Source organism: Talpa occidentalis, unplaced genomic scaffold, assembly GCF_014898055.3.
Source record: "Talpa occidentalis isolate TD23 unplaced genomic scaffold, MPIMG_talOcc4v2.1 talOcc4.10, whole genome shotgun sequence".
Classification (NCBI taxonomy): Eukaryota; Metazoa; Chordata; class Mammalia; order Eulipotyphla; family Talpidae; genus Talpa; species Talpa occidentalis.
In genome coordinates this window covers 91,015,775-91,041,866 of record NW_023600993.1, presented here as the reverse complement: position 1 = coordinate 91,041,866, position 26,092 = coordinate 91,015,775, and the positions used below count along the sequence as shown (strand labels likewise).

Sequence of the window (26,092 nt, the reverse complement as noted above, 5' to 3'; positions counted from 1 at the left end):
CTGCCTGCTCTGCTCCCTGCTCTGGCTCTGGCTCTGGTGAATTCTCTCACCCTCCCACGCTTCTGACTGTAACCAGTGCATGTATAAACAAACAAACAAATAAATAAATAAATAAAAAACATGCCTCTATTAAAAAAAAAAAAAAATAGAGCACCTACTATGTGCCATGCCTGCCATTTACATATAGTAATTTGTTTAATCCTCCAAACAATCCTAGGAAGTAGGCACTAGCGTGCTATTGTTTGCTCACAATTCTCCCTCCTCCTCCTGTCCTTGCTCAGGTTCTGTGTGGGGTATGTGCTTCCTCCACACCACTGATTTGTGTTTGGTGACTTGTTTTGGACAATGGAATGCGGGCGGAAGCAACATCCAGTACTAAGTCAAAGACTTAAGAAGGCAAACAGCATTTTCAACTGCCACTCATGTCTGTGACCTTTGCCATGAACACACCCTGGGTAGTTGCTAATGGAGGCAAGTGGAGCAGACCTGAGTCCAACCCACAGCTTGGAGCCAAGCCCAGCACAGCCACAGTCACCCATATATTCTAATGAAAAAGAAATGCTATGGCTATGAGCTGCTGAGATCAGGGGTTGTTTGTTACACACTATTAGTGCGGCAACTGCTGACTAATACTATTGTCATTTCCCATTTCATACATAGGAAAACTGAGACCTGTAGAGGTTGAGGAACTTTTCCAAGATTATACAAGGACAGGATGTATATCACACAACTGACTTCAAGTCCCACTGCTCTATGCTGACTCTCACTCTGAAGCATCAATCTCTTATACTCTGTGTGGGTGTATGTGTGTGTGTAGTACACATAGTCACACACACACACACACACACATAAGTATAAACACTCTGTCATATAACCCTGCATGTTTCTAAAACATTTTATAAATGGTATCACTATGCATGTCATTCTGTAGCATGTTTTTATCCCTCAACATTATGCTGTTAGAGTTATTTCTGACACTTGTAACTTGTTCACTTACTTGCTGTATTTCAATTTTTTTTAATTTTTTTTTAAAGATTTATTTATTTATTTATTTATTTATTTATACAAGCACTGGGGTACAGTCGGAAGCACGGGAGGGTGAGAGAATTCACCAGAGCCAGAGTGGGGAGCAGAACAGGCAGAGTGATGAAATACACTGCTGAGGGGAGCAGCGGGCATGGCAGGAGAGGTCTGCGCGCCATGTGGGACCCTCGCCGGCAGCCGGGGATCGAACTGGCGCTGCAGAGGCTGCAGGCAGCTTTGCAGCCCAGTGCTCAACCGCTGCGCCACCAGGGGAGGCCCACCTGCTGTATTTCATTCCATGAAATGTATCCAACTTCTTATTAGATGGATTCATTTATTTCCAAGTTTTGCTATTTCAAACTATGTTGCAATGAACATTCTTGCTCTCCTCTGATACATGCAAACATTTCTCTAGGGTGTCTGACTAGAAGTGGAGTTGCTGTCTCACAGAGCATGAGTCTCTTCCACTCCGTAAGATAGCACCAAAGTGTTAGCCAAAGTTTTATACCAATGTGCACTCCCTCGAGCAGATTATGAGATTACCTGCTATTCTAGATCCTTACATTTGTGGACGATATGAGTGCCTCACACACTAATTGGTGTGTGCCCCGTTACTGGTTGGTGCCCCCCGCAACCCGGCAGCTGGGCCGGTCCAGCATGCCCCAGGCTGCAGAATCACTCTTAGCCATGGGATCTCCTATCTGGTACCCCCTGCATGATGCCAGGCTCATAGTAGGCCTCTATTCATCTTTGTTTTCCACAATGGGTACAAAGGGTAGAAACAAAAGATGGAAACAAGAGAAAGAAGCCACAGTCATTATCTCGTACAGCTTTGGTTCTCCCAAGATCCAGGGCAAAGCAAGACATGAGGGGGGAAACGCAGAAAGGAGAGACAGGTTCCAAGGAGAGTGAGGACCATGTATTTCAAGGCTGTCCCCAGCCAGGTGGGCTGGAGGTGGTTGCTTGCAAGCGCCATCCGTGGGTGACCAGGAACTGAAAACCTTACACCATCCCCAGCTGAGAAAAGTCTTTTCCGCCTCAGTCATCCACTCACCCACTCCCCTGTCTTTCTCTTCCTTTCACACTAGGTTCCCTGAGTCCATTCACACTCCTCACTCATGCACAGAGAACATTGCCTGGTCCTGGCAGCCACTCAGTGTTACTGAATCCATATTACTCACAGAGGATTTTTATTAGGGGACAAAGTTTTTATAGAAGCTGCAAATTAGTCATTCTTCCCCAACCTATTACCAAACCCCGCACTGACATTAAACACACACAGACACTTCCAGATACGAAAACACAGCCCCTTTCCCACAACAACTCTAGTTTCTCTTTCTTTTTCCTTGTCTGGTCTCAGAGCCCCGCCCCCTTCCTCTCTGCAGTTCTGGATAGCATAGGAAGTTCTGCCCACCCTCCGGGCTGCCTGGAGCTCCAGACCAGACTCCCTTCTCTATTTTTACCTCATATGCACATTCTTGGCAGCCCTTAAGACTCTCTGTAAAATCCATGGTCTCCACCCTCACCCTGCCTTTCTACAACCCAACTTCAGACAGGGCCACTTCCTCACCATCCTACCTGTCTCCTCCTTAATATTCCTCTTGTTCCCTCCAGGTCCCCGCCACCACTTCTCCCACTCCCTTCTCCCAGATATACATATATACACATACACCGACATATATACACACATACATATGCACAAATACTGAAATATGTATTTCTCCATTTATATCATCGCCCCCTTTGCTACCTAACCCCTCCCTCTCAGTGCTGACTTCCTATAGGCAGGTGTCTCTAACTCTCAACCCTTTTATTCTGGATCCCTTGAGCACTAGGGAAGGCAGAATAATGCACACACAGCCCAGATGTCTTCATCCTATACCCCGATCCTTTTAATGTGTTACCATAGATGATTGGTATGATTGAATCAAAGATACTGAAATGGGTTATCCAAACTGGATTACCCAGATTGGTCTAATGTAATCACAAGGGAAGGAAGAGAGTCAGAGAAGGAGATGTAGTGATAGAAACAGAGGAAAGAGAGAGAAAAAAAATTAAGGTGTTACACTGCTGACTCTGAAGATGGATGGGGCCACAAGCCAATGGCTGCAAGAGGCCTCAAGAGGTTGAAAAGGACACATAAACAGATCACCTAGAGCCTCCAGAAGGAACATGAGGCTGGCAACACCTTGATTTTAGTGCAGTGAAACCCCTTGTGGACGTCTGACCTCCACAACTGTAAATAACAAAATCACACTGTTTGAAGCTAACCACTTACAGCAGGAATAGGAAACTAGTATGGGCATTTGTCTGTACAACTCCCATGACTGTGAAGTGTGCCTCCCGGGCAGCATTTCATGGTAACCCTATTTGGTGTTGCCCATGCATCAGGCTTTGCTGGCTGCAATGTGCTTGTGACTGAAGGATAGTGGTTGCCTTAGTTTACATTCCCCCAAAAGTAGACTATGAGACATAGAATTACATGCAAGTAGTTTGAGATGCCAGGAGACACTGGGTGTAGGGGTGTGGGGGAGTGAGACAGGGAAGGGAATGCAGCCAGCAAAGGATACATTATCAACAAGTTAGCAGTTTGGCAACTAGAACTAAGTTCCTGGGAGGAACTCTGGGGCCAATATAGAATAATGGCTCAGTGTTACCCACAGCCCCAGAATGGAAAGGGAGCTGGAATGTTTGTACAGCTACCCCTATCAGTTGAGGGCTATATACAGGTGGTGTGAGGGTGTTCTGGTCTCCAGCAACCTTTGTGCTTTGAAGAAAGCCCTCAAGCCAAGAGATGTGGATCCCTGCCATAGAGCAAGCTGAAACAGTGAGTCCCAAGCAGTGATATGGGTGCCTGTTCACCACCCTCAGAAAGGAGTTACCCCCAGATCCTTGGCCACTGTAACACTTTTGACTAGAATGGAAAGACTGTGAGCACTGGGTTCTATAACATTCAGCAGAATGGCTCTCAATATGGGGTTGTCTGGTCTTTCATCATGATTAGGACTGAGGAAAAACCAATAATGTGCCCTTAGCACATCACACTAGGGCTACATAATGTCAATATGGCTATTGCTCATGACCTTAACCTTGTCCTTGATTAAACCTGGTGTCTTCAGGTTTCTCCACTTCTATATTTTCCCTTTATAACCAAAAAGTTATATTAGGAGCTACTTGGAGTATCCCAGGGAGACACTTGGAGATTTCCCACTATTTTTAACAAACATCAATGGATCTTGCCTGCAACTATTATTACTATAGGGTTTGCCTAATGGTAATTTTTATTTTCCTCATTTTAGACCTAGTTTTAAATTCTTTTGTACCTCAGTTTCCTCATCTGTAAATGGGGATAATAATTTTATCTGCCTCAGAGGCTTACTGTGGGATTAATTAATGTACATGAAAGTGCATGACACATCCAGGGTGGCCACCAGCACCCCTTAGTTACCCAGTGGAGCAAAAGAACCTTTTCAAATTACTAATTGGAGTCTTTGTTTCTGGTATTTCTTGCCTAGCCTAGACTGAGCCCTCATTCAGCCTGCAACTGGAATGATTTTTCATTGCCTCATGGAGGAGATAAAGCAGAAATAGGACTTCCTCCTTCTAAAATTATTTTCTTGAGATATGAAGCATAAACTGTAAAGTGTACAACTTAAAGGATTTTTACGTATATATTCAACAATGTAACTTCTACCACAATCTAGGTATAGCACATTTCCAGAAATCCAGGAGATCCCTCCCAAAAAAGGGTTTTAGACATAGGCAAGTTTATTGTAAAATTTTTATGGATCTCATTTATGTAGAATAAAAAAACCCAAACTCATAAATCAGAAGAGATTGGTGGTTGCCAGGGGCAAATGGAGGGAATGGGTTGGGGTGGGAAGTAGCTGAAAGGGGTCAAAACATACAAACTTCTAGTTATAAGATGAATAAACTCTGGTGATGTAATGTACGGCATGATGGCTATAGTAAGCAACATTGTATTAAATGCTTGGAAGGGCCTCCCTGGTGGCGCAGCAGTTGAGCGCTGGGCTGCGAAGCTGCCCACAGCCTCTGTAGCTCCAGTTAGATCCCTGGCCACCGGCAAGGGTTCCACATGGCGCGCAAACCTCTCCTGCTGTGTCCAGACCCCTCCTGCTGTGCCCGCTGCTCCCCTCAGCAGCGTATTTCGTCAGTCTGCCTGTTCTGTTCCCCACTCTGGCTCTGGTGAATTCTCTCACCCTCCTGTGCTTCTGACTGTAACCAGTGCTTGTATAAATAAATAAATAAATCTCTAAAATAAATAAATAAATAAATAAATGCTTGAAAGTTGCCAAAACAGTGAATTTTCAAGGTTCTTAGCACAAAATACCTTTGTAAGGTAATAGACCTGTTAATGATTAACCTTATGAACTATTTTGCAATACATACATTACATAAAATCACTCTATTGCACACTTTAAACTTATACAATGTCACATATCATTGCATCTCAGAAAAGTTAGAAAAATGAAATAAAATTTATATGGAAAAGCATATAAAAAAGTCTTGAAAATAAATAAACTAAGTATGTACAAGAAGAATAAAGTAAGAGGAATCAAGTGTATCCACTTGATTAGAGAGTTGTTACATAACTATAGTAATCAGGACTGTGCAAAGGGATAGATATATAAGTCAATGAAATGGAATACAGAACCCAGATTAGAGTCACACAATAGAGTTTTTACAAAGGTCCAAAAGCAATTCAAATGGAAGAAAGCAAGCCTTTCATACAATAGTCAAATGGTGCTGGGACAGTTAGTCATCCAAAGATGGGGCAGCGGTGAGAGGAAACTTCTACTTAAATTTTTTTTTAATGAACTCAAATGAACCATGGACGTAAATTTAAAATGTAAAAACTTTAGGGAAAAAAAGAGAAAAATCTTTAGGCTCTAAAGCTAAGTAAACAGTTCTTAAACTTGACACCATAAAAGGAAAATTTGGACTTTGTTCAAAATGTAAAACTTTTGTCCTGTAAGAGATCCTTGTAGAGGATAAAAAGAAAAGCCACAGACTGGGAGAAAATATTTTTAAACCACACAACCAACAAAAGACAAGTATCTCAAATATATTTTAAAACTCACAAGACTCAATAGCAAAAACAAAACCACAAATAATCCAATTAGAAAATGGACAAAATAACCGACTAGACATTTTACCATGGAGGATATACAGATGGCAAATATGCACTTGAAAAAAAAATGTTCAGCATCATTAACCATTAGGGAAACGCAAAGTAAAACTCCAATGAGCCATCATCACACACCTACCAGAATGACTAAAATAAAAAGTTGGGACAACACCAAATACTGGTGGGAATACAGAAATTCTGGATCACTCGTCCATTGCTGGTGAGCACATCAAATGATACAGTCACTGGAAAAAAACAATTTGGCAATTACTTATGAAACTAAACATGCAACTTCCATATGACTCAGAAATAGCATTCCTGGGCACTTACCCCAGAGAAAGTAGATTTACACACACAAAAACTGCACATGAATGTTCAAAACTATTCCTGTTTTGACTTCTCCTACAAAATTGTTTTGACTGCTCAGAATAATCAAAATTAGAAACAATGGGCTAATGATTCAATAAACTGTAAACCATCCGCACCATAGAACACCACTCAGCAATAAAGAGGAACAAACTACTGACACACACAAAAACTTGGATGGATCTCCAGAGGAGCATGTTACACAAATAAAGCCAATCCACAAAGGTTATATACTATATGATTTCATTTATGTAACAAGCATGAACTTACAAAAGTAGACAGATGGAGGATCTCTTTAGCAGTTGCCAGGAGTTAGGGACAGTATGGGGGCTGTAGGGTGGGAAAGATGTGATTTTGACTATAAAAGGCATCTTCGCGGTAACCAAGCTGTTCTGAATGTTAACTATGGTGGCCTGAATCACAAGTGTGATAAGCTACATAAAACTAAGTGTACACAAACACACACCAGTGCCTGTAAAACTGATGAAACCCAATTAAGTTTGGATGTTCTATCAATGTCAATTTCCTGGCTATGATAGAAGATGTTACTATTGAGGGAAACTGCATGGAGCATACACAAAGTCTTTCTGCAAATTGACAACAATCTCAAAAGTTAATTTTAAAAGAAGCTTGCTAGAAAAAAACCTAGAAAGACATATATGTAGACAATATCACATGTTTGAGAGAAGGCATGGGATTTGAAAGCAAGGCCTCACCACACTACACCAGAATAAATCCCCAAACTATGAGGTCAGAAGCATTGCATAGCGGTAGATGCCTGAGAAAAGGAGCTCTACATCTTATAGAAATGAAACCCATATTCAGGGTCCTGGGACCCCATGTTCAGAGTCCTGGGTAGCACTCAGGGCACCAGTAAGACCTCCCAAAAGAGACGGCCATGTGCACATGGAGAAGTGAAGCAAGGTCAGTGGTCACTCTGCTAAACCAAATGCATTGTGTTAAATGAAAGAAGACAGACTCAAAGACTTTCATACCATACAACTTCATTTATTATTCTAGAAAAGGTGAAACTATATGAATTTGAGAATAGATCATTGATTTCCAGGGTTGACAAAGGGTGGGGTGGGGGTGGTAATTACAAATGAGTAGCATGAGTACGTTTTGTGGGGTGATGGAATGGTTTTATAGCGTGGTTTTGGAGATGGTTAGATGACAATTTTTCAAAACCCATAGGACAGTATACCATGAAGAATAAATCTCACAGAGGTACAGATAGCTCTAAAGACAAATGGAATTCATTTCATCCATTCTTGACATTTACAAAAGATGATCCTGAATTCCAGGGAGTGAAAAAGACTTGCCCAGTCCTAGAAGGACTTGAAGATAAATCCAAGACTAGATGCCAACCCTCAAAGTAACTAGCCTAGTTCTTTTCCCAACAATGTAAGTGGGGTCTGTCTTATAGTCAACTTTGTCTACAAGCAAACTGGTTGTAAAGATGGCACAATGACTGCAGTCATCTTAATGATGACAGTTCATAGCATTTTTGTGTCTCAAGACTCTACTCCAACCCTCCTAGGCTTACACTATAGGAGCTTCATGGAATTTCCACACACCTCCCACACACGCCAGTCCGCATGTTGGACCCAGGCCCTGTGTCCTGTGTCTTTCTCTTTGGTTTACCCCCTTGGCTTGGTAAACCACGCCATCTTGCAGTTACTTCCTGAAATGAGATCGTTACTTCCTAGCATGAGATTGTGTGTGTCTGAAATTGTCTTTATTCTATTTGTCTCTTGGTTAATAGTTTAGCTAGATCTAGAATTTTCCTTTAGAATTTTGAGTATATAACGCTAGTACTTTACCTTCCAGTGTTGTTTCAACATTTCCAGTAAACTTTAAAAACTTTTTGGTTCTTGAAACTTGACATATGGTCCTTTTTCTTTGTCCCTCAGGTCCCGATTTCAGGAATATGTGCATTTTGGGGGCCCATTTTTACCCATTGAACTATTAAACTAGGCACATGGTTGGCCCTTTCAACCCGGAAACTTACGTTTTTTCAGTGTAAAAATTTTTTCTTGAATCAGTTCATTAATAATTTCCTCCTCTCTGGGAAGCTGAGGTGCTAATAGTTCAGAGGTTAAACCTATTGGATAATTTTTCACACACTTTATTTTTTCCCCCTAGTTTTCATTGTTCTTGTCTTTTGAAATTATTTTCTGGGAGACAACCCAGATTTTACTTCCCAAGCCACCTACTGAGCTTTTCATCTCAGCTATCATGTTTGTTTGTTTAACGTTTAAAGCTTATTTTGTTTCCTATCCTTTAAAATAGCACCTTACTTGTATTTCATAATATCCTCTTCTAGCCTTGAAAGTAAGTTTTGGTGTCTTCCAAGTTGCTTTTCTCTGTTTATTTTGATCATTAGTTTGCTTGTTTATTTTGATTTGTGTTTACTATTATTTGTTCTCTACCTTCCATGTTAACAGTTTTCCTTAGATAGCTTGTGATCTGTAGCAGACATTATTGATGTCCTGCCCACACGCCTAGCTGCTGTGCTGGTTGTTAATGGATCAGAACTTCCCCTTTCTCTACAGAGTTCACCTCAGCCAGGAGCTGCCTTGCCAGGAAGGCCATAGTCTCTTCCTGGTAGGCCATAAGCAATGACTGATTAATATGTGAATACAAAATATTTTTCTTGCTTCAAGGTGAGATCAACTCTGGTGCAATTCATGCCTCAGGGTCCCCTATAGGATCTGACTCAGAAAAACCTCCAACTAAAAACCTCATCCTTGCTCAGGTCTCAACTAAAACCACCGTCCTTCCCCTGCCTCTCGGGGTATAAAGCGCAGATAAGGTTTCTCCTGAGAACACACCCTGGTAAATCACAAGCATCTGAATCCCCATCTTGGCCTCTGTTTCTAGGAAACATAAGACATACTCTTTCACTGCTGTGATTAAGAGTAAAGACCTAAAAAGCCTATTGAAAACCCTGCGTGAGTGAGCCAGACTTGTCAACTCTGAGATTCACTGTGGGGAGACATGGGTGGTCATTTTTTGGAAACTCCAGTGCCAGAATTCTTAGTTCTTTTCATTTTGGCCAGAGTTCCCAAAAAAGAAGGGTGGAGTATGGCTGCCAGTGATCTGGGGAATAAGCAGAAAGGAAGTTGAGGATCTCAGCCCACAGTGAGTAAATACCCACTTAATGCCCCTGTTCTGCATATGATAACTGTCCTCAGCGGTACCTGACATTGCCAGTACGGAGACCCTATGGAATAGCCTCTCCAGAGGTAAAATCTTCATGCCTCTGCCTGGTGGTAAGGAGGTGCTGCAGCGTGGAGAGTGGGAGAGGGGAACTAGGACTAACTGCTTCCCAATCACCTTTCACCCAGTTCTCCTGATTTTGGCTTGCTCATTCCAGTGGTATCTAGGACTGCCAATTTCTATTTTTTTTATTTTTAGGATTTTCCATTAAAGTAGGGCTGTTCTTCGTTTTCTCTGGGTTTCAGTTTTCCTAGGGCTGCTAAGTCAATTACCAGGCATCCATCTGTTTCCAGCTTCCAAAATTCTTTTTTGCTATTGTCTCCTCTTCTGTTCTCTCTGTCCTCATGACTTTTTGTCATTATTATTATTATTATTATTATTATTATTGTGTGTGCCTTTTTAAAAAAAATTTCTTTAAAGTAATTTTAGTGGGTTTCAGGAAGGAACAAAAGTACATGTGTAGGTTCAATTCACTACCTTAACGCGGAAAAAAGAATCCAAGCTCCATTGGTACTAGACCTTTCCTCCCATCTTTCCCCTCCTGTGAACGTCTGTGGATGGTAGACAGATGAGTATGAACTTCATATAAGGGAGTCAGAGGCCTGTGAGGGAAGCTGTGTCTCCCCAGGAAGCATACTCACCCCTAGAAGTTCACACTGTGTCACCCCAGTCTGAGGGCATAAAGGTCAGAGTCCTGATTATGATCATGGAGGTGGGAAGGGCAGAAAGCCAAGATAATCCAAGGAAGCCTACCAAGAAGATGTGCTGCAGTAATATGGAAAAGATACTGAGTCTCATTTTTCTAATGAGGAAGTTCAGTCCTCCCTCTGCTTCTATGATTTGGTGATAAAGAAGTCATTCCAGAACGCCTATCTGCTTCTCCCGCCCCTTACTTTGGGATGAGGTGATGGTGGTTACGAGATCTTGGGTAAACTGTATAGTTTGAAATGGGGAAGAAGTAAACTACTACAGTTCCTTTTTCCTAGAACAGGTTGTGGACAAAGATATCCCATTTCACTTCCTCTTTCAAGCTCAAACCTACAAATCTGGCAATGACACAGTCGGGCCAGAGAACTCCAGAGAGGCAGGAACTGTGGTGATTGTGGTATTCTACAGGTGATGTTAGTGGTAGAAGTTTTGCACCAAGTGGCAGGAGAGCTGAGCTTGACAGCTTCTTTCACTGCACAGATCTAACTTGAAAGTTCCCCAATGGCTTCTATAAGCAGCAGGGGCGATGGAAGTCAGTGTATAAATACTCCAGCCTCCTCATCATTTGAGAGGACAGTGTTGAGGCTGTCCCAGGTTTCTCAGTGGGTTCCCAGCAGGATGGAGCCTCAGCTGTCCATGGCAGTAACTAACTCACCTGCTGACTCACACCTTAGTATGGGTTTCTTTCCATTCCATATCACCTTTCCCCATTTCTTCACTTCTATTTCCTGGGCTCACCTCTCAAGTAGATGACCTACATCCCAGCCTCTGTCTCAGCACCTGCTCTTGGGAGAATCCTCATTAAGACAGGTTTCCTCCATTTCAAAAGCAAATCTGAGCAGGCTGCACCACTCCTGGGGAGCTGTGCCTCTGCTTCCTCTGTCTGCACTGGTCTCAGCTAGAAGCTCCCACACGAGCTCCTCAGCACTTATATTTTCTCAGGAACTCTGAGTTCTGTTTGGGTGATGGGGCCTGCATGTGCCAGAAAGGCAATGTGGATTGTTGGTGGCTGAGGAGACAGAATTCCTGGCTCCTGCCTCTTGGCCTGACCCAAAGCTAGAGACCTGTACACCGGAACCTGTACTTCCTCCCCAATCACACTTGCACAGTCATGCACACACATCCTGCATTAGAAAGCAATTCCTCCGAGGGCTGGCTCACACTCCAGCTACAGGTCCACATGGCCTATGAAGAGGGGAGGACCCCCAGGAGGGTTGAGCAGAAGGTACAAGAGGAAACACTTTGGAATTCTTGGATGAAGGGGTTCAGGGAGCACAGGAGCACACCCCAGATTCTCACAGAAAAGACTTCTCTACTGACCTATCTACAGAGTCAAAGCACTGAATGGGCAACCCTTGAGAAGGTCGTTTGGAGCACTAGATAATTAAGCAGCCAAGTGACTGGCCAATGTGATGTAGGGCAGATGGGCAGTGGGGTTGCAAGACCTTTGGTTTCTAGCTTCTGTTTCAAAGACTGGTTTTGCCTTTATTGGTCAGGCAGTCATTCAACAAACTTGTATTGCACACCAGATCCCAGGATGACTCGAACCAGCCCCCAATCCCACTATAGTTATCATCCAGAAAGCTGCTATCTAAAATTAGTTGCAGGTATTTGATTTAAAATTAAATATCAATTCTTTTCCAAAAGGTAGAAGAGTGTTGAAGGACTTCTAATTATGTGAATTGGGATGTGGTTTTCTGAGCAATGAGTTGGGTATAAGGAAGATGCTTTAAAGCAAGCACGGTATAGAAAGCTAGAAGACTGGGAGGAAAGAGATAGAAAGAGGGACATCCTCTCAAGTCCTAAACAGTGAAACCCTTCTGACCTCTCCCCCTATCATGTAGAACAAGGGAACATGTTAGCTGAAAAAGCCACAGCTTTAAGTCCTGGATGCCTGCTGTTTGGGGGCACCCACCTAAACTACCAAGACCTATCTTAGTGCACCCACACTATATGTATTTTGCTTAAAGAAGGGAGGGTGTTGGGAGTGGTAGTGAGGAAGGAACTGTTAGGGGGAAAAGGAGTCAGGAACCCGTTCAATATCGGGGTTGCTCTATAACAGAACCATCTGTATTACTAGGCAGTTAGGATCACAGACCAGCAGATGAATCATCAGCTAGAGACCCCAGGAGGCCAGAAATTCTGACTTCTCCCTCAAGAAGAACAAGAAGCAGTCCACTTCTGGGGACATTAGGCAGGACCCTGCCATATGTGTTCCCCATCCTTAGGTGACATTTTCTTCCTGACCCCAAAAGGCAGCTGGGCTAGTTGATGCCTCAACAAAATTTTAATTAGATGAGTCTCCCGAAAAACAACAACTGAAAACTTCCCCTACTCCTTACACCCTTATTCTCTCTCTCCTCCCCCACACCTTCTCTTTCTCTCTCCCCTAATTTTCACAAGGACAAAGGACACAAAGCTGGAGTCACTCCACCCTCTAGCCTACTGCCTGTTTGGACTAGCAAATGTCTAGCCAAACTTTCTAAACAAACAAACAAAACAGGTTTCCAAACACAGGGCAGGGGAAGGAAGCCACAAGAAGGGAGGAGAAAGAAAAAAGGAGTTCAGCCTTTCTCTCCCCTGCGGAGCCTCCCTGGCCACACCAGTCAAGTGCTAAGGTCTCCAGGAGACACTGTTCCCGTGGAAGGGCTCATATTCTGGTTAGGGCAGAAAATATGCCAGAGTAGGGACCCCAGAATGTGCCCTGTGTGGACAGGAAAGTGGGTACAGGGCTCAGGTGGGCGTTTCAAAGAAAGTTTGTTAACAAGTTAGGGGGCAGGAAGGAAAACGTCATTACAAAGTGGTTTTGGAGTGTTCCCTTCCTAGAGGGAACAGCAGGAACACAATGAGAGTGAAACGCCATTCTGCAGCTCTGAAAATAAGTGCCAAGCTGGGGGTTGGAGGAGGGAAAGAGAAAAAGATGGTAACTGGGGCAGATCTGCATATCATGAGGATGATTTGCATGAGAATGGAATGAGACTGCAGCCCTAGCGCCAGAGAGATGAGGAGGCCTGGTTTAGACTGAGTGAGGGTTATCAGCAAAGCAGAGTTGAGGTCTAGGTTCTGCGCCCTCACTTTTGCTACACTCTCGCTCACCTAGGGGGACTGTGACTCTTGGGTACCTCGGAGAGATTCACTGGTGTCTGTCTTTAGGGACTTTCTCCTTGTCTTGGAGGTTTATGGTTTGTCAAAGTAGACGGAACTTGCCTGCAGGCACTTTCCATGGTAACTTTGCTTCCCAAAGTTAAACTATTGGGCCATTTATGGTTTATGTGAGGGGGGCTGAAGGATCGAAGAAGGACTCTTAGAGGGGGACATGGGACCTGAGAAGGGGTGGGGGGCACAGTCTTTTCTGCAAGCCCTGAGTAGCAGCGGCCCCACTCAGCAGAACAGCTTCAGAGGAGGTGGCTGTGCGGTCTGCTGCAGGATCCCAGCCTCATCTGGGGGTTCTGTGGCCCACAAGTGACAAAACCACGGCGCTGGAAACAAGGGTGCCTGCTGACTAAACAGCCTTCCATCAACATGAGGCCTCCCCACATCCTCGCAGCAGCTTCGGACAGACTCTAGGCTTTAGTGTCACTGGATGCGCTGATTCTCACCTCCTCCCCTCGCCCCGGGGCCAACCGAGGTCAATTTCTTGCCAGTCCTGCGGAGCTAGGGGCCGAGGGCACTACTAGGTCAATGAAAATAAAGCAATGCACTGGTTTCTTGCACACACCTTCCTCCAATATCTGGGCAGATCTGTCACAGCGGTCCCAGCATTCAGTTGAGAGCAGCTACCGCGGGAAAGGCAGCTGGAGGGAGGGGGCGGTGTGCACCCTCCAAATTAGTGGGCAGTTCTATGTCCACGCCTGTGCCCCCGGGGGTGGGTGACAAGACGCTAGGAAGATGGTGTTCCAAGCTTCCACTTTTATAAATGCCTATAAAGCCTGCAAAAATAAACAGATGAGGGAGTGAGGGAGCGCGTCTCTCCACCGTACCTCAGTCCCGGGGGCACCGTCCCCAGCAGCGGGCGCGGCTGGACCAGGCCCGGCCAGGGAGCGCCGGGTCGCGCCTGCGCACTTCAGCCTCTGAAGCCCCGGCGCCCTCGCGAGGTGGGCGGGCTGCCCGGGCATCCGGGTCCCTCACCCCGCCCCCGCTGCATGAATGAGAGGCGCGGCGCCCGCCCCTCCCCCGCCGGGCCCGCCCCTCGCCGGGGGCCGCCGCGCGCCGTCTGCCGCCGCCACCTCAGCCGCGCTGGGTCCCGACAGACGCTCGTCGCCCGCCGCCCGCCGCCGAGGCTCCCGCACCCCTGCTGTCGCCGCCGCCGCTGCCGGCACACCCGAGTAAGCGAGCGGACGGGGGCGGGGGCGCTGGGGGTCGCCCCGAATCCGGAGCTCGGGGGCCGGGCGGGTCCCGGCTCGGGATGCTGAGGAGACCGCGGCCCGCGCCGGCCTCCCCCTCAGGGCGGGGCGCGCGGCGGGGGCAGGGCGGGGGCGCCGCGGCCCGGGGGGGCGCGAGGGATGCGGAGGGGCGTCGGGGCCGGGCGCGGGCCCCGCACAAAGGCGGCGCGGCTGTCACCGGGACGTCGCCGGGGAGGCTCGCGCCGCGGGGCTGGCGCGGGAGGCGCGGCGGCCGCGGGCCGGGAGGGCGAGCGCGGCGGCCGCGGGGCTGCGGGGGGCGCGCGCGTGGGGCGCGGCGTGGCCGTGTTTCCCGGGCCCCCCGCTGCGACGCCCCTTTCTTTGTGGCGATGTCGCGTGCCCGATTGTCACCGCGTGCTGCCCGCACCCCGGGGGGCACCGCTCGCCCCGGCGCCCTCCTTGGAAACCTCGGGGTGACTCCTCTGGGGATCGGGGGGCGTCTGTGCTCCCACAGGCCGGAGAAGCGAGGACCCTCTTTGTTTCCGGAGAGCGGATCGTGCGTGCGAGGGTGCGGAGCTGTCTCGCCGCTGAAATAAGATAAACAGGTCGTTTTAGGGGCGCGAGAGAAAGAGGCGCATCACTTCATCAGCGCTTCGCCCAGTTCTGTCCTGATGCTCTCGCAGACGGTGTTTTCGTTTCTGGCTGCAAAACCAGTGGGGTGTGTTAGTTGACTGTGAATGCGCTCTTGTCGGTAGGTCTAGGACACTTTGCTTTTGGGGTTTCGTTGGTGAGAGTGCGCTTGGCGATCTGCACTTGGCCGGGCTCCAGCGCATACAGGGCGCTGCTTTCTGGCCGCTGGCCCCTGTCTGTGCACATGCAGGTCTGCAGACACGCTCGTGTGTCTCGGGCACTGCTTTACTCAGCTCCTCGGATAGGCAGATTTTATTTCTTCCTGCCTCCCTGTGTTAATAAGAAGGTGGTCCAGCAGGTTCTCGACACCTCCTTGCTTGCTTGCTTTTTTTTTTTTTTTCTCTTTAATGCTTTGGCAAAGGGTTTTATTGCATATTATGCTGGCATGCGCTCTTGCTTTGATCTGAAATTTTCTGTGTTCTGTTGTTGGGTTGTGCTGCCCAGCTCAATGGCTCCTCTTACAGGACTACTGGAAAACAGAATACCTTTTATCATTGTCCTCATCCCCTGAGAGAGGAGGAAGCCCTGCAGGTTCCCACAGATTGGCCTGGTCTGACTGCCTGACTTTGTTGTGTAGGTAAAGGTATGAAGTTGGTTACAGTTGATGCAGACCAAATAAAAAGAGGCAATTGTGATAGTACAGCTATTCCTTTTTCGACCTTTTAAAACAGGGTGGTTTTTTTTTTTTTTAATTTTTAAAAGATATTGTTTTGGTTGCATTTTCAGGGTTTTTTTTTTTTTTAACCCTTGTAATTTTGCAGTGATGGAAATTAGATAAACTTAGTTATAAGAAACATACCCTCCAAAATATATTTTAATTATTATCTTTTGATTCAAAAAAGCAGTGGTAAAAAGTTAAGAGACGCTTAAATCAACATTACCTCAATAGAGATGTTAATTTAAAAATTAGCTTATTGAATGATATGCATAATTGGTACATTTTTCTTTAAGAGTCTCTTTGAGATTAATTTATAATCACATGTACTTTAATTCCTGGTAGGTTTTAGTGCAAAATGAAATCTAAACTAAGCAGTCTTCCACAGCATCTGTTTGTGTATATTCCCTCTGTAAAAAACATTTGCTTTTAATTTGAAGGGGAAATTTTCCATTGGTTGGATCAAGATCCATTATTCTTAGTAAAATTCTTACCTTATGTTGTAATCAAATTCTTATTTTGTAGAAGTTAAAATTCGTAAAGCTGATTTTTCAATTTAGAGAAGTTTAGGTTTTATGATGTGAGATTTAAATGAAATTTGACTATCAATGAATTTAATTCAAAATACGCTAACTTAAAAACATTATTAATTGGAGATATTATTAGTGGATGAGAATGAAGCCACCAAAATAATTTATGAACTGCCTACATAAAATGATTTTTTAGAAATACCTTTAAAACAAACCATAAGGGGAAGTCTTAGATAAACAAAGCAGTATAACGGAAATTATCACTGAAATAGACTTGCACAGTACCATGCTATTGTGGAACTTTAATTTTGCAAGAGTGACTTAGCTCTTGTTTGTATCAACAAAGGAACCTAGAAACATTGTTATTCAGTCTTCTGTTAATAAAAATCTTTACTAATTGTTAGCATTTCTGTAGAGTATAATGACTGAAGAAAAATTCTAATTCTTTATCAAAATAAATTTATGTTAAATGCTGTTTTAGTAAGTATATTCTTTATATTCATTAGAAATCTAATGCTATTGCTATTTTAGTAATGATAATATCATATATGAATTTGTTACCCAAAACTGAAATATATTATCTTCCCAACAATGTCTGATAACAAAAGGTAGAGCTTTTTCCCATTGAACAGTCTGTATCAATAATTGTTTTCTGTTTCAAATGACCGTTTATTCTAATCAGTAATAAAGTAATGTTATACTAATGTATTAATTTAAGCCATGTGAAATTGCCATTTTTAAGATTGGGAAGTAGTCAAAACCCATCAATTTCAGCATGTTCCAACCGCTTTCAAGTCTTTCCATTTCCTTCTAATATTTACCTGTGTATTTCATTTTTAATGTTTATACTGCTGTTTCTTGATTTTCCATCTTTGGATATTATCTGTGTACTTTTGTTGGGAAGTTGAAGGTCCCACACAATCATCCTCCATCAGCTATTCATACATATACTTAATACTTCCTAAAGTGCATTGACTGTGACAATGCTTATTAATCACAGGTGAACCATGTAGGGTACTACTACTGCATTCTCTTTCTTGTATAACTTTTGTTTCTCCTGAATTAAGTAATTGCTTCTTCTGTATGTTTTTCATTTTAGTTTTTTTTGTACCAGTCATTAATTCATTTTCAAATTCCTGATAGTCTTTCAATATTTTCAGGTAATCTCTTAGTTTCATTTCCTTTTCCTAGATGTGATCCTAAGATTTCCCTTTGTCATCATCTTGGGAATTCCCTTTACTTTTATCCTATTTTGGATTTTTAATTTCCTGGATCCTATGCCTTCCCTATTCTTTAGTAGCTTCCTGAGAAAGGGCACATGCAAACTCATTACTTCTCTAACTCAGAAGTTGCATGTCTGGAAATGTCATCACTTTACCCTAACTTTTGAATGGTGATTAGCTGGATATTGAATTCTAGATTGAAAATTAGTGGTCCTTTTTTGAAGGCGTTTTTCCATTAGATTCCAGTGTTGCTACTGAGAAGTCCAGACTTTCTAATCTGTATTCCCTTTTTTCCTACCTCTCTGGGAGATGTTAGGATATTTATCCCTGGTGTTTCTGACATTTCATGAAATTCCTTGGCATAGGAGTTTTTCTTTCCTTTTACTCGTGGGGCAGATATTTTCCCAACTGACATGTATGTGTGTGTGTATACACACACAAACACACACTATCTCACCCAAATAAATTATTCTTTATGGTGTTACATGCCTCCATCAAGAGGTGGAGGCTTTGCATCTTCCTCTTGAACATCTAAAGACATGAAAGTTCCTCAGAATGTTTTGGGTCCTGAGTCAACACCATAGTTTAGGAGCACAGCTGGGTGATCAAAAGCACCTTGGGAGTATGTCCTGTGTTTTAATTTTTGTTTTTCATTTATTTATGCATGCAGTACCTAGGGTATAGGCCAGAGGTATGGGGAGGGGAGGTGAGAGGATTCACCAGAAACAGTAGGGAGCAGAACAGGCAGATCTTACTGAAATACAGTGCTGAGGGGAGCAGCGGGTGAGACAGGAGAGGTTTGCTACGCCATGTGGGTCAGCTCCCTCGCCAGGGATCGAACTTACGCTGCAGCGGCTGCCAATAGCTGCTTAGTGCTAAAACTTAACACCTTGCACCACCAGGGAGGCCCTGTTTTCCACTTTTAAATGGAATTATAAGTTAGAAATATAAGTTAACAGTGAAGAAAGTTTCATCAGTCATAAGTGCAATCACCTCTGGAAATCAGCATGAAGGTTATCAGGTACATTTTTAAAATCTACCTTAGGAAGTGCTAGAACCATTCATCACCAAAAAGAAACAATCTTTAAGCTTCATGATTAAATATGTCATGACTAAATGTGGCAAGAACATTATTTGCAGGAATTCCTGTGATAAAAGATGGAGATGAATGCAATTATATAGCTCTAATGTATATATACATTAGATTTTATAATTTCATAAGTATAATTTAACACTGGCAGTCTTTTTTACACCTGGATTCTGGATTCAGACCACTTGGAGTTGAATTCCAGCTCTTTCACTTTTTGTCCTGTGATCTTGTCAAATTTCCAACTTCTCTGTTTCCTCATCTGCAAGACGGAAATAATACCAGTACTCATTTCATATGTTTGTTGTATAGGTCGAATGAGATCATATGTCAAATACTAAACTAATTATTTGGCATGGGGGTACTTGCAATAAAAAATAATTATAATAATCATTTTTATAGCCTTCCCCAATTTTTGATACTTGAAGTGATTTGGTCGCTGCAATATTTTTATGCATAGCACTTATATCTGCTAGGATTTATTGGCCATAAATGTGACTTAGCTGTTTTTGGTTTTATGTTTTTTCTGATTTCTTTCTTCTCTATTTCCCAGATTACCCCTTGTGATAGATTGTATGGTTGACAGTTAAGTACCCTATTGCACTTCCCTGCATTTTGGTTATTTGATAAATCATTTTGATCACATGATAAAATATTTTTATTTGAAGTCAAATCTTGTTCTTTGTTTATTTGGCTTGCCCAGAGGTGAGGTTCCTTCTGTATGTTATTCCACATTAAATTTTCTTATTTCTGGAAATGAAACATTAAAAACACGCAATACATCATCAACAGATTTTTTTTTAACTAGCTATAAGACACTGTTCTTTTCATTTACTAGCTAGCTGGGAAGATAAATATATGTAGCAGTACAAAGCCCACTCTGAAAGCCACATGAGGGATAAAGACTGGCTCTGTAGAAATTCTGAGTAGGGAGAGCTATGTTCTGCCAGCCTTTAGGGATTCTTATAATTTCTTTGCATGTTAAATTGTCTGTTTTAGTCTATTCCTTTATTGTTTGCCTAATATTTATTTTGAAAGTTTGCTTTAAAATCATGGGACTAATTTAGATTTTAAGAAAGATAATACACAAGCTGAATTTGAGGGCAAATTTTAATTTTAGAAATTGTATTTTGAAATTTGACTTCATTTTTGTGCCTTTCTTTTCTTATTTAGAGAGACAGTGGGGACTACTCCAATTATCTGAGCATTTCAGACATCAGAGTGTGATGTTGGGTAAATTTAGGGTTCAAAAAGAATGCCAGATGGTTTGAAAGGAATTGTGAGCACTCCAACTAGTGTGTCCATTGAAAGCCAGCTGGCTGAGCCTCCTCTGCTGGGGAGGTAGGAACCAGACACTCTGTTTCATGCCAGCTGGCCCAAGCATAGCTGGCCATTGGCCTTACTTTTAGTTGACCATTCCTGGGAAAGCCAACCTGGACCCTCTGTTTGCTCTAAAGACAGTCTAACACCAGAGAGTTGCTCAGTATCTCCATGGTGCTCCAGGGTGTTGGAGCAAGTCTGAGTGACAAGGAAAGGAAGCCACTTTCTAGATAGCATTACAAGTAAACATCACATCAACTTGTGGATTTGCTCTGGAAAAGGTGTAATGCAATGAATTTTTTTTTTTAAGATTTATTTATTTATACAAGCACTGGGTACAGTCAGAAGCGCGGGAGGGGGAGAGAATTCACCAGAGCCAGAGAGGGGAGCAGAGCAGGCAGAAGGACTGAAGTACACTGCTGAGGGGAGCAGCAGGCGGCAGGAGAGGTCTGCGCGCCATGTGGGACCCTCCTCCGGTGGCCGGGGAGCAGCCGGGGATCGAACCGGCGCTGCAGAAGCTGCGGGCAGCTTCGCAAGCCGGCGCTCAACCGCTGCGCCACCGGGGAGGCCCTGTAATGCAATGAATTTTTATGGATTCACTGCCGTTAGGTGTATTAGAAGTTGATTACTACTAAAATAACTACAGTGAATGTTTTATATATAATTGCTAGTTTATCTGCTTTTGAAGTTTCTCTTTTCATTTATTGACTTTTCTTAAAGTGAGGTTTGCTTTTCTTTTCATTGTCATCTTCTAAAGTTTTGGTCATTTGTATTAGTAATGCTTTCATCTTGTAAAACTTGCTCCTCTGCAAACCATAGGCTTCTGTAGAAGGTTAACTGTGTGTTTTGACTTAAAATCTGTCTCATATTGTCTGTTCCTCATGTTTTACTAAATAAAAAGGTGTTTGTATCAGATACAGTACTTCCTTTAGCAAACGTAATATCAAATAGTTGAGAACAAAAGAAGTACAAGTGTGACACTGCAAGTATAATGAGCATTCAGTTTGTTTGATGACTGTTCATTGAATTCTCAAAATTAATAACTTTACCATAATCTATCAGTATGCTATATTTTCCCTTTGAAGATTTTGTCCTAATTTGGAGATTGAGTGTGTTGCATTCCCTGTGTTTGTTAAGTTCATATAGGCAAATCAAAAAATTATGAACTACCTGTATCTGTTGCTCTCTCCCAACTATTTAGAGCATGAACATTTATGCTCAATGGTGTAAACTTGAAACAGAATCTAGGTGTCGTATCCAAATAGGCTCTTCATCTGGACTGAAGGAAAAGGTTTGGCAGATAATGAAGCACCAGTGTATGAGCTAATTATTTTATGAGAAATGGGTGGGAAGGGAAATCAAAGGCATAGACTTTCATTCTTTAATGCAAAAGAAACTGCAAAACTTCTTTGGAAATATGTTGGCAAAGTCATATTTGGCTATGTCTAAATTAAAATTTTTCCTGAAACTTGCTGATTGTCTCTGAAAATAGACTAGAAGGAATTTTTGTTTCAATTATAGAACATAAATCTATAGCCAGGGATAGTATTATACCCAGAAAATCATCTTCTGCTATGCTGAAAATCTTTTTGTAGATCTTTTAGATTTATATGCATTGCTCATTTAACATACTGCATCAACCCTCAAAGAGTTGTCTGCAGACAATAAAAGATCAAAGAAGTAACCTGTCCATAAGGTCAGGTGCCAGGTTTAAAACCCAGACCTTCATCTGTGGACTAACCACATGTTATAACTGATATTGTCAGCTTTCACAAGAATACAGCTCTTTGCTATTCAGATGCCACCCTGCTCTGGCTTTTTTGGATCAACTTTTTTTTTTTTTTTAAGATTGATTGATTGATTGATTTATACAAGCACTGGGTACAGTCAGAAGCGTGGGAAGGTGAGAGAATTCACCAGAGCCAGAGCGGAGAGCAGAGCAGGCAGAAGGACCAAAGTACACTGCTGAGGGGAGCAGCGGGAGGCAGGAGAGGTCTGCACGCCATGTGGGGGGAGCAGCCGGGGATTGAACCGGCACTGCAGAGGCTGCAGGCAGCCTCGCAACCCGGCGCTCAACCGCTGCGCCACCAGGGAAGCCCTGGATCAACTCTTAATAAAGAAAATTTAGAGACCTTTGCAGAAAACAACTGGAGAATAAGAAAGATTCAGGAGAGCATCTGTATTATCCCTTCTGATGATCTTGAAGTAATTAACCATTATAGAACTGCCTCAGTAAATAAAAGTGACTTGCTAGAATTAGAATGGGGCTAAGTGGTTATATGGTTTCCTCAGGTTATTATAACAAATTAACACAAAATTGATGGCTTAAAATAAAAATTTACTTTTCTCACAGTTCTGGAGGCCAAAGTCTGAAATTAGCGTCAGTAGAAATGCTGCACCCCCTTCAGCTACCCTAGGAGAGAATCCTTCCTTGCTTTTTCCAGCTTTTAGTAGCTTCATACATTCCCTGGCTTGTGGCTACATAACACCAGTCTCTGCTTCTGTCTTCACATGGCCTACTTCTCTTTCTCTTAAAGACACTTTCATTGGATTTAGAGCCCTCATGATAATCCCAAGTGATCTCATCTTCAGATCCTTAACTTCATTACATTTGCATATATCCTTTTTCCAAATAAGATCACAAATAAGGTGTTAGGCTATGAATATATCATTTCAGAGCACCATTCAGTTCATTCTGTGTAGTAGAACTTACTAGTAATTTTCAGTTCAACTTCTCTGTCACCTAAAATCCCAGATTAGACAGATTATTTAGTAGACCAAAATACCAAATGGAGAAAGGTGTTGAAAGTACAGAAGGATACAAGACTAAACTTCAGAGGAAGGTTTAGGGAATCAGTGAAGTTTTCATGGAGGCTCTATTGCTTATGACAGATCATGAAGGATAGACTTTTATCAAGTAATTGAGATAGCCAAGAATATGTAAAAATAGTGGAAATCTCAAGAACCAAGATAGGGAGGCATCTTCAGGAAACCATAACTAATACATTTAACTAAGGTGTAACCCTTAGAAAAATACTAGAGAATTGGGTTGAAAATTCCAGATCAGTTCACTGGAGACCTTTAGTACTGACTTGAATTTGTACTTTGTTCAGAATTACTTATCCATGGTAACACTGCATTACAGGGTTTCAAATATGAGCCTTCAGAGCTCTGATAAAAACCCTGTGGAGGGGGAGAGGGAAGGGTATAGATTTTTTTTTTTTTGTATTGAAAGATTTTCAGAGGAATCAATAACCCTAAACAAAGGATTAAGAACCATTCATTTATTAGAAAAGAAATCTTGTTTTATGCTTTGAATATGCTTCAAAATTTGATTATTGATTTGGTTTACTTTCAACTACTTGGAAGATAATTTGAAAATGGATCTCCAAAGAGTCTTAGTCTGCCCTCATCGTGGAATAAATTGCTAATATTATGTTGTATATTAAAAGTTAAAGGACTGTTTCAGGAGGGATGTGAAGTAGGCCCTGGGTTCTTTTAAACGTGATCAAATGATTACAACACACACAAAAGACACAGCATTCATTTCAAACTGCAGCTGTGACTTCTGTTTTCTGTGTCTCAATTTTCTTTATTTCAGTTCAGTACCACCGTCCATTTAGAAGTCCACAATTACGTAAAAGCATGACACAGTTCTGAGGAGAGGAAACAGACAGCTGCATTCCTAAAAAGGTGGTTTTTTGGGTTTTTTTTTTTTTTTTTTTTTTTTTTTTGGGACCCTCGCTGGCGGCTGGGGACTGAACTGGCACTGCAGAGGCTGCGGGCAGCCTCGAAACCCAGCGCTCAACTGCTGCGCCACCAGGGGAGGCCCTGTTTTTTTCTTTTTAATGTTTCCTGTAAAACTGCTTATTCTCTACTGGGTTTTTGGTGGAATAATCTCCTTCAGGAACAAAATTATATTTCACACAGCTGTCTAACTGTCTTGGTGTGTTTATGCTGCTATAACAAAATATAGCCTGGCTATTGTATACAACAGAAATTTCTCACAGTTCTGAGTCTGGGAGTCTATTATCTAGGCTCTGGCAGATTCAATGTCTCGTGAGACTGTTTTTGGTTCATAAGCAGCACTATTTTGCTGTGTCCTCACATGGCAAAAGGGGTGAGAGGCCTCTTATACCCTCAGGACCTAGTTACCTCTAAATGCCATCTTTTGGGATTAGGTTTCTATATGTGAATTTGGACACAAACCTTCAGTCTGTAGCATTGACTAGTTATTGATAGGAAAAAATTGATTGTTTTTCTATAACTTGCTTAATTTCTAAATAATCAGCTGCTGTGTTGATTTTTTTCTTCATTAATTCATTAATTTTCCACACAAGATTATTATTAATAGATTTGTCTCTACTGTTTTTTCAGGCTTCTCTGCTAGTGAAGTTCTCCTTTTTAATTTTTTCATTATGAAAAATTGCAAATACACTGCAGAGTAGAAAGAGTAAATCATACCTCCTATATTCCCATCACTCAGTTTCAATTATTTTCAAAATTTTGCCACATTTGTTTTCATTCTTTTTTCCTTCACATTGCTTTGTTAGGGTATTTTAAAGCAAATTCTAGGCATTTCTACCATTTCTATATGTATATCCTGATATACTTCTATTTGCATCTCTAAAAATAAGGATATCTTATAGAGCCAAAATGTCATCTTACACTTAATGCAATTAATAGTTACTCCTTGGCACTACATACAGCTAGATCCTTTTTAGGTTTGCCCAGTTGTCTTAAGACTTTTTTAGAGTTGCTTTGTTCACACCAGGGTTCAACGTCCACAGATCATCTTTAGTCATTTTTGTCTCTTACGTCTGTTATGTTCTAGGGCAATTCCTCTTCCCTCCCTCGCTCCCCACCTTTTTCTGTATGTCATGGACAAGTTTCAGGAACTGGTTATCAGTTTGTTGCATGTTTCCCTGTATTACCTACATATGGACTTTAGCTCTAGAGACTTGATTAATCTCGGATTTAAGTTTTTGGCAAGAAGGATCAAGAGGTACTTAATACATCACATCCAGAGACCTATATTTGGCTAACTCACTCTGGTAATGATCAGAGTATAGTAACTGAAGGTGAAGGTCTCTATGTTAGTAATAAATGTACTTCCCTAAGAACAAGCCACTGGTGGTCTCCATACACTGTTTCCTGGAGGAGAAAGAAATGAGTCCTTGGGAGATACTAAGATAAGAAACAAGACCAACAGAGAAAGTGTCCTCACAGAACCTGAGTATGAACCCAGGGTCTGCTCCCTTCACAATGAAATGTCACATCAGTATCAATTAAGTTTATGCTATTATATTCTTATTATATGCCAAATAAGTTTATGCTGTTATATTCTTAATGGAAGATAATAAATTTGAATCAAAATAAAAGGAATTGAATTAATCTTTTTTTAATGAGTATTCAAATGAAATTGAGTACTGTAGCAAAATGTGAATGATTGCTTTTCTTTCACAACTGAGGTGTGGTAATCTATAATGGAACGTTTCGGAGTCACTGAATTTATAACTGAATAACATCAGAGTTATTATGAAGGTAGTTTATCTCCTTTAACAGTGCTCTCCTAGTGATTGTTGTTATGCAAGGAATGGGACAGTAGAAAGAGTCAACACAAGGACAACTTATCTTGGCTACAGCATAGTTTTCTTCTTTTCATAAATATGATACCAGGTACTCTGCCAGCTTAACCTGGCTGCTGAGCTGTGGCTGGTTGGAAGTTTCCATTTCAAGGACAATCAGATAATATAAAAATAATTGTTACTACTTAACT

General features: G+C 42.3%; 1 protein-coding gene across 5 annotated transcripts in view; it reads left to right on the top strand.

Moving 5' to 3' along the window:
• The first annotated feature begins 9,660 nt into the window (after window positions 1-9,660).
• RNF24 (ring finger protein 24) overlaps window positions 9,661-26,092 on the top strand; it is a 43,847-nt gene continuing 27,415 nt past the window's right edge. The window contains exons 1-2 of one of the 5 annotated variants that reach the window (XM_037498556.2): window positions 15,221-15,376; window positions 23,915-24,006. Coding sequence is in view for 1 of the 5 variants with exons in the window: in XM_037498541.2 (XP_037354438.1) it covers window positions 15,546-15,559 (14 nt within the window). In the remaining 4 variants the exon portion in view is untranslated. Of the gene's footprint in view, window positions 9,683-14,743; window positions 14,794-15,220; window positions 15,560-23,914; window positions 24,007-26,092 lie in introns of those variants that run through there. The other 4 variants (XM_037498549.2, XM_054697595.1, XM_054697598.1 and 1 more) reach the window with 4 other exon arrangements.